Here is a 13,082-nt window from a genome sequence, read left to right on the forward strand (position 1 = left end):
TGAAAGTGAGCGAAAAAGACTGATAGATGCGACGATAGATAATCGATACGAGGTTATTACACTCTTATTGCACTGATATTGACACTCTTATTGCACTGACATATACAATTCATAAATACAATGAAAACATCTTCATACCTAAAGATGTTCATAGATTTCTTTGATTTCTCGAGGTGTTTCTCTTTCTTATGGTAAAATGGCTGACGTTATCTGCAATGCAGTGCACTAAAGGAAGTTTAGATTGGCTTGGAAAAGTAAATAAACACCATTGTTCATGCAGCAACCACTTGTACGGCGTGCCTTCTTTTCATTATCGTGCTTTTGCCGATGCACAAGCAAAGCCGTTATTCTGAAATTTTATAATGATCACGCCTTTGCACTTTCCAGGTTAAGTGGGATAAAATGGAGACACCACCACTACGAGCACTGGCCAAGTCCTATGGGTTTGTGATCTGCAAGCGGCCCTATATTCCGTCGTGCTGCGCCAGCAAATTCTGGCTATGTCATTCCTTCACCAGGGTTTACGAGACTGCTCCTTTCCCACGATGCGTGTAGATGTATACAACACAAACTTCATATCGGCACTGGCAGCATTACGATTACTACCTAGACTCCATTAGAACTCAAAGGCGAAGTACGTATTCTACTTGTGATTCCGCATACGTCTCATCCACTTTCTTCTGTTTCTTTTTATTTTTATGAGCACGGTATGAACCCATAGATTTCTCACGAGACGTTACGCTTACAGCGAACGCTTAAAAGGGTTAAAGTGAAAGCAAGAACAAATGAAACCTTAAAATCTTTTGTAGAAGGCACTTCAGAACAACTAAAACAGAAAATAATCTGCGACAAACAAAAATATTACGGAACGATCCTGCCTTCCTTTATTAAAATGTCTCCCGAGAGATTCTGGCGCCAAATCACACCTAGATCTTCTTCTACCAGTGGGTTCATGATAGACGGCAAATGTGTAAGTGATGAGACTGTCGTTTGTTCTGCTTTTAACAAATTCTTCCAGTCGGTATTTACCAAAGATAACAGTTGCCTTCCCAACTTTTCTATATCGCTTCCTGTTATATCTGACGTTGTCATTTCTGAGAGCAGCGTTTTTAATTTGCTGTTGAACGTTAATAGTAAAAAGCCACCAGGACCAGATAAAATCTCAAACGCGTTTTTAAAGCGGTATGCGGAATGGTGTGCTAAGTACCTGTATGTCGTATTCACCAGATCTTTACGCGATGGTTCCCTACCGGATGACTGGAGGACGGCCGAAATAAAACCTTTACATAAATCCGGGAAAAAAACAAACATAGACAATTACCGACCAGTATCTCTTACATCTACAACATGCAAAATTTTAGAGCATATATTACATAAACATATATTAGGTTTCTTAGAAGAGCACAAGGTACTTACAGATGTCCAACATGGTTTCAGGCATAGGTTTTCTACATGTACTCAATTAGTTGAGACTGTTCACGATCTCGCACTGGCAAATAATGAAGGGAAGCAAACAGATATTGTGTTCATTGACTTTCGTAAAGCATTTCACAAGGTATCACATAACAAATTAATCCATAAATTAGGGTATTATATAAAACATGAACAGATACTTACATGGATCACAGCCTATCTTACTAACAGACACCAATTTGTCACCTTAAACAATACTTCTTCTAACAATACAGACGTTGCGTCTGGAGTCCCCCAGGGATCAGTTTTGGGACCACTTTTATTTCTATTATTTATAAATGACATAGATGCAGAACTTGCAGTTTCCGTGAAACTTTACGCAGATGACTGTATTTTGTATGAAAAGATATCTTCTGTTGATGGTCTAAATAATGACCTGGCAAAGGTCACTGCTTGGTGCGAACATTGACCAGTGTTTATCAATTTTGAAAAAAACTGTTTTTATGAGAATCGCACATAAGAAATAACCTCTTCAATTTGCATATAATGTTGAGTACGTATCTCTATCAGAGGTAAGAGAGTACAAATATTTGGGCCTATGGATAACCAGTGTGCTTTCCTCGACGAAGCACATAGATACTGTTTTTGCATATTCTTTGCGTAAACTGTTTTTCTTGAGGCGCTCACTGAAATCATCTATGTCTGGTGTTCGTTTACTGGCGTACAATTCCTACATTCGTCCGTTATTGGAATATGCCATAATTATTTGGGACCCTTTCACTTTAACCAGTATTAAAAAACTGGAACGCGTACTGCATAAGGTAGTTAGGCTTGTTTTTAATTCATACGGCCGCGCGTCTGTTGGTGAGCTCGTAAGGCGCAGTGTATTACCCCCGGTGACTGTGCGCAACCGAATCTGTCGATTAAAGTTCCTCTTTCAACTTGTGAACGGCCATTATTAGGTTAACACTTCCAAGTTCTTTACTTACTCATCAGGTTATAACACGAGATGAAGGCATGCTTTATCGATAACCCCCATCAACGCACGGAACAACTGTTCAAATATTATTTTTCCTAGGACAATAACAGACCGGAATAATCCTAATTCTCATATTGTTACACAGAATTCCTTATCAATATTTGAAAAATGCTTGCAAATGTTATGAATTCGTGTGCGTTATCTGCTTGTATGTTTTTTCTTGTATGTTATGTATTCTTCACCAATATCTGAAAATGCCTGCATATGTGATGAATTTGTATGTGTTTACATGCTTGTATATTTCTATGTATAGCCACCCTGCTATGGTCTGATTTCAGATCGCAGTATCTATATATAAATAAATAAATAAAAAAATAAATGATGAGTACGAACGAGAAGAAATGGGGTTAACCGAGGGGCCCAATTTTTATTAAACATATCATAAGAAGCCAACGAGCAAAGACACCAAGGACAACACAGAAGACATTACATGCACTTACCTAACGAAATAAAGAAATAATAAATTATTAAAATTTAACGTGAATAAAAAAACTGCTTGCCTCAGCTGGTAAACTATCCCATGTCTTCGCATTACGCGTGCGATGCTCTAGTAATTGAGCTACTGCGGCGCCTCCTTCCCATACACTTTCTGAGGTATTTATGCGTTACTACTAGAACTAACCCTGGGAGTGTTAGCCAGCGCCGATAATAACAAACCTTGGCGGCAGACGTGGGACATCCCTTCTGCTGCAGATGTCACGAGTAGGTGATCTTTTGGGGCAAAAACAACTGGTCAATAAACCCACAGGTGCTACCTGAAGGCATCAGTGTTGCCGGATTCGAGACCTTCGCTGACTAATGAAAGAGAAGAAATGGGATTAAACGAGGAGCTCGATGCAGAAGAGGACGTGCAAGCAACATACTATGATGAAGAAGTGTGGTTGCTGTGGCGCTTCGGCCGCCATATTCTAGTGTCAACTGTTGCCTTCAGCATTCGCCTTGCAAACGCAACATTCATGTTTGTCTCCGTCTCACAACATTTTGGTGGACGTGTGCAGTACACGGAACTCTGCAGCGGTCGTCGGGTGAGCCCTGACACGATGATCGACAGCCAAAGCACCACAGTGACCAACCGTCCACCTCCGGTGCCGCAGACTGTGTCCTCCGTCATGTTGTCCCAGCCGCGAGACCCAGCGGCCTTCATTGACATCTGTGGTATGGACGTTGACAACTGGATTTCCAGGTATGAGCGCGCAAGCGTAAATAATCGGTGGGACCCAACGCTAATGCTAGCGAACGTGATATTCTACATCCAAGACACAGCGTTAGCATGGTGCGAGACCCACGAACAGGACATAACGAGTTGGGACCTCTGCAAGCAGAAGCCTCTAGACCTCTTCGGAAAGCCTTTCGCCGTCAGCTGGCAGCGGCGAAGGAGCAATCGACCCGTGCTCAAACGTCAACAGATTCATACATGGCATATATTCAAGATGTCTTCACGCTCTGTCGTAAAGCTGACAAAGGGATGGACGAGACCAACAAGATCGGCCCCATCCTGAAGGTCATAGCAGATTACGTATTCAACCCGCTTATCTTCAGGAACTATGACTCGGTGGACGCGATCATCAAAGAGAGCAGCGATTTCGATCTGATAGAGTCACCGCATTACGCAGCAGTTGAACAGGTTACGAAATACAGCTTCGACATCTTCGTATGAAGAACAGCCACGTGGATCTCCTCTATCCGCAGAAGAAAATTTGACGCGGGTTTTTCGTTGCGAGCTCAAAGCCATGTCTCCCACCGTTCCTCGCCAGCATTATCTCGATAATGCAGGTTCTTTATCGCTTATACAGGTCGTTGTCAGACAAGAGATAGCAAATTTAGGCCTCGCATCTCCTTGCCCCATTTGTGATGCTGCTGCAGGCCCGGTCCCACCCAGCCACTACTTTCTCGTTTTCAGCGTTTCCAACCCGGCCGATTGGAGAAGATCGGACGATAGGCCGATTTGTTTCAATTGCTTGCGTGTTGGACATATCGATCGTCATTGCCGCAGTCGTTGGTCATGGCCACCTAGGTGGAGCTTCGCTTCCGACCGTCCAGATCAAGGTTCTCCCCGTTTCTCTGTGCGTCCTTCTTCTATGAATACCGACAACGCACCTACGACCTTCCGAACCAGCTAGTCAACATCACCCCTAAGTCGCCGGTCTCGTTCGCCGCACAACCGCCGCTCTCCTTGCCCGCGATCATGCCATAGGAAAACTAATCGGTGCAGCTCCCGCAGGGGATGCTGCATCAATGGCAAGTCGTGCACACCCTCTGATTACAATGTCTGCCCTTGGAAGTATATTACACGTTGATGTAGATGGAATCCCACTCATGTCTCTCGTCGACACTGGTGCACAGATGTCTGTAATAAGTGCCGCTCTACGCAGAAGACACAGAAAGTTCCTCACGCCTGCCGTACCGCGCACAGTCCACGTTGCCGATGGCAGTACACCAACTGTTGTCGGCATGTGTACAGCAAGTGTAACAATTGCCGGCCATCAAACCACCGTTCTATAGAGGAGTTCTATAGAGATTTATACAGTACCAGTGGCACCCACGACGATAATGGAAGGGAAAATAGTCTAGAAGAATCTGAAATCCCAAAGGTAACGTCAGAAGAAGTAAAGAAAGCCTTGGGCAATATGTAAAGGGGGAAGGCAGCTGGGGAGGATCAGGTAACAGCAGATTTGTTGAAGGATGGCGGACAGATTGTTCTAGAGAAACTGGCCACCCTGTATACGCAATGCCTCATGACCTCGAGCGTACCGGAATCTTGGAAGAACGCTAACATAATCCTAATTCATAAGAAAGGAGACGCCAAAGACTTGAAAAATTATAGACCGATCAGCTTACTGTCCGTTGCCTACAAACTATTTACTAAGGTAATCGCAAATAGAATCAGGGATACCTTAAACTTCTGTCAAGCAAAGGCCCAGGCAGGATTCCGTAAAGGCTACTCAACAATAGATCATATTCACACTATCAATCAGGTGAAAGAGAAATCTTCGGAATGTAACCAACCGTTATATATAGCTTTCATTGATTACGAGAAAGCGTTTGATTCTGTCGAAACCTCAGCAGTGATGGAGGCATTACGGGATCAGGGGGTAGACGCGCCGTATGTAAAAATACTGAAAGATATCTATAGCGGCTCCACAGCCACCGTAGTCCTCCATAAAGCAAGCAACAAAATCCCAATAAAGAAAGGCGTCAGGCAGGGAGATACGATCTCTCCAATGCTATTCACAGCATGTTTACAGGAGGTATTCAGAGACCTGGATTGGGAAGAATTGGGGATAAAAGTTAATGGAGAGTACCGTAGTAACTTGCGATTCGCTGATGATATTGCCTTGCTTAGTAACTCAGGGGACCAATTGCAATGCATGCTCACTGACCAGAAGAGGCAAAGCAGAAGAGTGGGTCTAAAAATTATTCTGCAGAAAACTAAAGTAATGTTTAACAGTCTCGGAAGAGAGCAGCGATTTACAATAGGCAGCGAGGCACTGGAAGTCGTAAGGGAATATACCTATTTGGGGCAGGTAGTGACGGCGGATCCGGATCATGAGACGGAAATAATCAGGAGAATAAAAATGGGCTGGGGTGCGTTTGGCAGGCATTCTCAGATCATGAACAGCAGGTTGCCATTATCCCTCAAGAGAAAAGTATATAATAGCTGTGTCTTACCAGTACTCACCTACGGGGCAGAAAGCTGGATGCTTACGAAAAGAGTTCTACTCAAATTGAGGACGACGCAACGAGCTATGGAAAGAAGAATGATAGGTGTAACGTTAAGGGATAATAAAAGAGCAGATTGGGTCAGGGGACAAGCGCGAGTTAATGACATCTTAGTTGAAATCAAGAAAAAGAAATGGGCATGGGCAGGACATGTAACGAGGAGGGAAGATAACCGATGGTCATTAAGGGTTACGGACTGGATCCCAAGGGAAGGGAAGCGTAGCAGGGGGCGGCAGAAAGTTAGGTGGGCGGATGAGATTAAGAAGTTTGCAAGGACGGCGTGGCCACAATTAGTACAAGACCGGGGTTGTTGGAGAAATATGGGAGAGGCCTTTGCCCTGCCGTGGGTGTTACCAGGCTGATGATGATGATGATGACACCACCGTCTTATTTATTTTGTTAGAGCGCTGTCCCCATGACTTGATTTTGGGTATGAACTTTCTTTCGGCCTATTCTGCCCGAATAGACTGCGCTACAGGTGTCGTGCAGCTGGACCATCCTTGTGACAGCTGCTGCGTTTCTGATGCACATCATGCGTCTCTGTGGTCCACCGAATTCGCCCGGTTGCCACGCAAGCCATTTCTACTGTGCCTTTTACCGCTCGACCACATGTTTCTGATGGCGACTATATCGTCTTTCTGCTTGCCAACGTTATTCTACAGCAGGGCGTCGTGCTCCCAAGTGCCGTTGCCACCATTGTCCGTAATTCTACTTGGCTTTCCGTTCTAAACTTTGGATCTGTTGCACAAGTTGTTCCCGGTAACATGACAGTGGCCCGTATCACACCTGTACACGAGTACGAGATATCTCCACTCGCGTCCACTGCCTCTGTCAGCCTCACCGTTGCGTGTTCATGTTCGGCTTCGTCACTCTACCACGACGTTGATAAAATGATTGCCATTGACCCCTCTCCAGTTCAAATTGAAGACCTTCGGCACCGTCTGTTTAGTTACCGCGATTTTTTTTTTATTTCGATGATCGCCCGCTTGGCCAGACAGCCGTAGTCACTCATCGGATTCACACAGGCGACGCAATTTCCCTCTATCGCCGCCCATACCGCTCGTCTGCAGCAGAGCGCAGCATTATTCTAAGCGAAGTCGCGAAAATGCTGAAAAACAGCATCGAGCCTTCCGCTAGCCCGTGGACCTCACCAGCAGTTCTGGTGTAGAAAAAAGACAACAGCTGGAGATGTCCACCTCATTATCGCCACAACAAGAAGGAAGCGTATCTGTTGCCTTGTATGGATGATGCCCTTGACTGTCTGCATGGCGCGAAATAGTTTGCTGTATCACATAACGTGGGCATGGTAGAAGATAGACGTGGTACCCGTTATACCAGACCCAAGTGCGGAGAAATGGGAGTGAGTGCTCTCCAGTGATGGCCGGGTCGACCAAGAAGGTCTGATTCGGCGAGCACAACTGGCAGCAGCATCCAGCGGTGCTCTGGACTAAGGGCAGCCGACCATTGTGCTAGAAGATGGACGAAGCCATCTGAAGACCGCAGAAGACCACCGAATCTAGAGCTAATAAAGTTTTTCGCTCACTCATTCATCGACTGACCTCCACTCGGGCTGCTGGCAGATCGCTGTTGATGAGAAGGATCGCGAGAAGACAGCCCTTAATACGCTTGAAGAACTTTGTCAATTCAGAGTCATGCCCTTCGGGCTTTGCCATGCCCCAGCGATGTTCGAGAGAATGGTGGACACCCGTCCCCGAGGCTTGAAGTGGACCACACGGTTGTGTTATCTCGACGATGTGATCGTTTTTGCTGCAACCTTTGCAGCCGAAATTGAGCGTCTTGCGACTGTCCTTGCTGTGTTTTTACTGTCTAGCTGTCACTTCGGTCTTCTGAAAACCGTTGTCGAGTACCTTGCAAACGCAAATGGAATTCAACCTGACCCGGCCAAAGTTCGAGCCGTGCAAGGCTTTCCTGTGCCATGCTCAGTTACGTACGTTCGCAGCTTACTGAATTTGTTGACACTGCACGCCCTCTAACCGAGCTTTTAAAGAACGACGTCACTTTCGCATGGGTAAGCGGCAGGCCACAGCCTTCACAGCACTCAGCTGACGTTTGACGAGCTCCACAATTTTAGTCCATTTCGACCCTTCGGCACCCACGGAAATCCGTGCAGGTGCTAGTGGTCATGGCATTGGCGCTGTTTATACACAGATTCAGCGTGGTGAAGAGAGCGTTATCACTTACGCAAGCCGCCTTCTCCCCGCAGCCGAGCACCACTATGCTATCACGGAGCGAGAGTGCCTACGCTGGCTTTGGCGATAGCGAAGTTTCGCCCTCGTAGTTTCGCCCTCGATAGCGAAGTTTCGCCCTCGTAACTGCTGACCACCACCCGATCTGCTGGCTCTCCTCATGGATGAACCCTACTAGGCGTCTCGGGCGTTGGGCACTGCGCTTGCAAGAATACAATTTCTCTGTAGTGGGCAAATACCGTCGTTTACACCAGGACGCTGACTGTTTGTGCCGCCAACCTGTTGACCAACTGGAAGCCACACACCTCAAATTGCGTACGTTACTTCTTGTCGAAGGTCATTAATAATATCGTCCGCCTATGCTCTACTGAGCATCATATAGCCACTGCTTTCCATCTGCTGACTAACGGTCTCACATAGGGACTGTACATAACGCTTACTGCCATGCTACGTTTCTCCATGTACGTTTCACCAGACCACCAGGACTGGAACGTCGCTCTGCCATGTGTCACCTTCGCATATTCTTCGTCCCGCCATGACACTGCAGGTTACTCACCGTTTTAACTATTGTTTGGACGTGATCCAGTTTTGCCCCTGTGCACTGTACTTCCAAAAGTCACGCAGTCGCACACCGCTTATACACGCGATGCGATTCTTATGGCAGCACAGGTCCATCACATTGCCCGCGCTCGCCTCGCTGATAACAAGGCTTCTCAAAAGTCCCGTCACAATACGCATCGTAGGGACGTGCAGTATTTACCTGGTTCCCGCGTGTTCCTGTGGCCCCCACATCATCATGTGGGGCCTGTCGAAAAAATTTCTGTCGCGAGCTCCCACCCTGGCGGCGTAGTGTCGCGATACAGAGCAGGACGTGGATGCAAGAGACCATGACAAAGAAGTGTTGTTGCTGAGGCGCTTCGGCCGTTATGTTCAAGTGTCATCTGGCTCCTTTAGCACCCGCCTTGTATAAACAACATTCGTGCTTGTCTTCGCCTCGCACCAATATCATAAGAAGCCAACAAACAAAGACACCAAGGGCAACACAGTCGAAATTACGTATAGTTATGAACTGAAATAAATTATATATTAGGGAAATTGAAAGTGGATTAAAAAAAACATCTTGCCGCAGATGGGGAGCGATTCAACGACGTCGTATTACGCGTGTGATGCTCTACGAATACCAATACGACATTCATTTAACCGATTCGTAAATATTGTAGTCGCTTTGTATTTTTCTTTATTCGAGCTTTTTACAGCCGTTGCCCCATATCACGCCAGTACACTTCAAGATACAAAAAGGTCAAGATGTGGTGGAAGTCACAATGTACGTACCTTGCAACCATCGAATAACGCCGTGAAGGTGAATGCCGGGTTTGTGTCTCCGTGGGGCTCCGGCGCCCGCAGTTCGAGGTCGTTGTGCGCCATTAGGCGGAGGGCGCGCCGGTGCGATTGCTTGCCGGTATCCCAGAAGGCCACGGAATTGCGACATTGGTATGTGATGTTCTGCACGGCCCCAGAACTCAGCATTTGAAGAAAAGTCAGCTGGACGCGGTCTATCTTGTAGCTCATCTGCACAAAACAGACGTACATGAATAGTCACAGCTCTGAGCTGAATAAGCCTGTGAGACTGTTGGCTGAATGAAGCAATAAAGAATGAAGTGCAAAAACGTGTCGTGAAATTTCACCAACAATTCCAAGAAAAACAATATTACTGTTACGTAGCACACACAGTAAATAAATGTAAGCATTTGTGAGTCCTTCCTGTCTGTAACTCACAGGTACACGCCAACTATGCGCATAAAGGCGAGGGTGATATGCGCCCTTAACGATCCTTAGGAGCGTACATTGGTTTAGAGTACAGAAACTTTCCTTTCATCAAAACTTTATTAGCCTTCAAACGTGCAATTTCATTTTGAAACGACCTTCCTGATGATTTCATTTCTATTACAGATCGGCAGGTCCACAGAGCAATTGGCCGTCTCCATGCGCATTTCACATCTAAATATGTTGTAACTACCATACAATACCAGCGGTAGCCGAATGTACTTATTAATTATGTATCTCTTTCTTTTTCTTGTATTTACTTTCGCGTACAGTTATACTTCTCTTCACTTTCGTGTATTCTCGTGTAATCGCAAGCATTATCAATTTCAGAAGCTTTTTATATAACCCAATGCTTTCGCGCATTTCGCTGGTGTATTATTTCTGTGTTACAGCGTCTTTTACGATGCATTTGCCTGTACATATACATTAACATTTACTGTATTGACCCCAGTAAGCATTGTTAGGCATGTAACTCTCTCATACTATACTACACTGAGGAGCCATAAGGTACTCTGAATATACACAGTTATGATGCGTGGTAAGTCTACTGCAATTGCATGACGAAAGAGAGCGAAAACCTGCTGTCACGGCAACAAAATAAGAGATTGTGGTACTTATGTTTCCTTTCAGAACACAAAACGTTGGTTTCAACTATGCACCTGTGTTGTATTCGTTGACCTTAATGTCAACACACGTACAAATTAAGAAAATTTATCTCACAGCTCACACAGCTGTACGAGACTGTCTGCTAATAATCGCCCGCCTATAAACACTAATACGTGTTACAGCAACATACCCGAGAAATTTGGCAGCCAGAAAAGTGCCACTAGTACAAATTCTAATAATCATTTGCTCTCACAAGAGGACACCTATGTCGAAATCCTGAAGACCCCAGTAAAAACATCTGAACAAGACTACAAATTAAGAACTTCTGAGAGGAGCAAAAGCTCCTCCCAGAAGTTCTTAACCTTAATTTTGTTCCGCCGCACAAGAAGCATCTCTTATATCGTCGCGTGTGTAATACGGATCTGTACCCACAAGATATACACTACCATATGATCACAAGCCAGGCATTCCACTACGATCTATCGTCGATTTGGGAAGGTTGCCGCCACACCGGCTGTATGTATTGCGCCCCCTCGCCGACAAGACAGCAAAATACCTTTCTAGTTCCTATGCCGTCGTGCCTAAGGCACACGATATTTCCCTGGGTGAAGAACACGGTAGGTTGCCTTTTGAGATTAAGTGACTCTTCACACCTGCTACCGTGGACCTGGCCTTAACGACGAACAGATGTGTCATAGTGGCGGACGATACGTTCGCTGTGTGCATGTCTTAGGATGTAAAGGATGCTTGCGAGCAGGCCGCCATTGGAGCTACGCAAAGAGGGAAGGCAGCTGGGGAGGGTCAGGTAACAACAGGTTTATTGAAGGATGGTGGGCAGATTGTTCTAGAAAACTGGCCACCCTCCATACGCAATGCCTCTTGACTTCGATCGTACTTGTGGGATTTCAAATTCCTCTAGACTATTCTCTCTTCCATTATCGTCGTGAGTGCCACTGGTACTGTATAAAGCTCTATAGAACTCCTCAGCCTCTTGAACTATCTCATCCATATTAGTAATGATATCGCCGGCTTTCTCTCTTAACGCATACATCTGGTTCTTGCATATTCCTAGTTTTTTCTTCACTGTTTTTAGGCTTCCTCCGTTCCTGAGAGCTTAACTTTAATTATTTTCGAAGTTAATCAACAAGCGTAAGACAGCTCACATAAGGAAGTATTTATGGATAGAATCGAACATGCTCTCAGGAACGGAGGATGCCTAAAAGCAGTGAAGAAGAAACTAGGAATTGCCAAGAATCAGATGTATGCGTTAAGAGACAAAGCCGGCAATATCATTACTAATATGGATGAGGTTTTTCAAGTGGCCGAGGAGTTCTTTAGAGATTCATAAAGTACCTGTGGCAACCACGACGATAATGGAAGAGAGAATAGTCTAGAGGAATTCGAGATCCCACAGGTAACACCGGAAGAAGTAAAGAAAGCATTCGTAGCTATGCAAAGGGGGGATTGAAGCTGGGGAGGATCAGGTCACAGCAGATTTGTTGAAGGATGGTGGGCAGATTGTTCTAGAGAAACTGGCCACCCTGTATACGCAATGCCTCATGAATTGAAGCTTACCGCAATCTTGGAATAACGCTAACATAATCCTAATCCATAAGAAAGGGGACGCCAAAGACTTGAAAAATTATACACCGATCAGCTTACTGTCCGTTGCCTACAAAGTATTTACTAAGGTAATTGCAAACAGAATCAGGAACACCTTAGACTTCCGTCAACCAAAGGACCAGGCAGGATCCCGTAAAGGCTGCTCAACAATAGACCATATTCAAACTATCAATTAGGTGATAGAAAAATGTGCGGAACATAAACAACCTTTATATATAGCTTCATTGATTACGAGAAAACGTTTGTCGAAACCACAGCAGTCATGGAGGCATTGCGGAACCAGGGTGCAAACGAGCCGTAAGTCAAAATACTGAAATATATCTATAGCGGCTCCCCAGCCACCATAGTCATCCATAAAGAAAGCAACAAAATCCCAGTAAAGGAAGGCGTCAGGCTGGGAGATACGATCTCTCCAATGCTATTCACAGCGTGTTTACAGGAGGTATTCAGAGAGCTGGATTGGGGAGAATTGGGGACAAGAGTTTATGGAGAATACGTTAGTAACTTGCGATTCGCTGATCATATTGCCTTGCTTGAACTCAGGGGACCAGCTGCAATGCATGCTCACTGACCTGGAGAGGTAAAGCCGAAGGGTGGGTGTAAATATTAATCTGCTGAAAACTAAATTAATGTTTAACAGTCTCGGAAGA

The 13,082-nt window shown here is 45.3% G+C and overlaps 1 protein-coding gene across 1 annotated transcript in view; it reads right to left on the reverse strand.

Moving 5' to 3' along the window:
• LOC139059024 (collagen alpha-1(II) chain-like) overlaps window positions 1-13,082 on the reverse strand; it is a 1,291,347-nt gene that overhangs the window by 24,781 nt on the left and 1,253,484 nt on the right. Inside the window, exon 43 of the mRNA XM_070536814.1 lies at window positions 9,712-9,948. Within this exon, the coding sequence (XP_070392915.1) occupies window positions 9,712-9,948 (237 nt within the window). The remainder of the gene's footprint in view (window positions 1-9,711; window positions 9,949-13,082) is intronic.

The sequence above is a fragment of the Dermacentor albipictus genome, chromosome 4 (genome assembly GCF_038994185.2).
Source record: "Dermacentor albipictus isolate Rhodes 1998 colony chromosome 4, USDA_Dalb.pri_finalv2, whole genome shotgun sequence".
Classification (NCBI taxonomy): Eukaryota; Metazoa; Arthropoda; class Arachnida; order Ixodida; family Ixodidae; genus Dermacentor; species Dermacentor albipictus.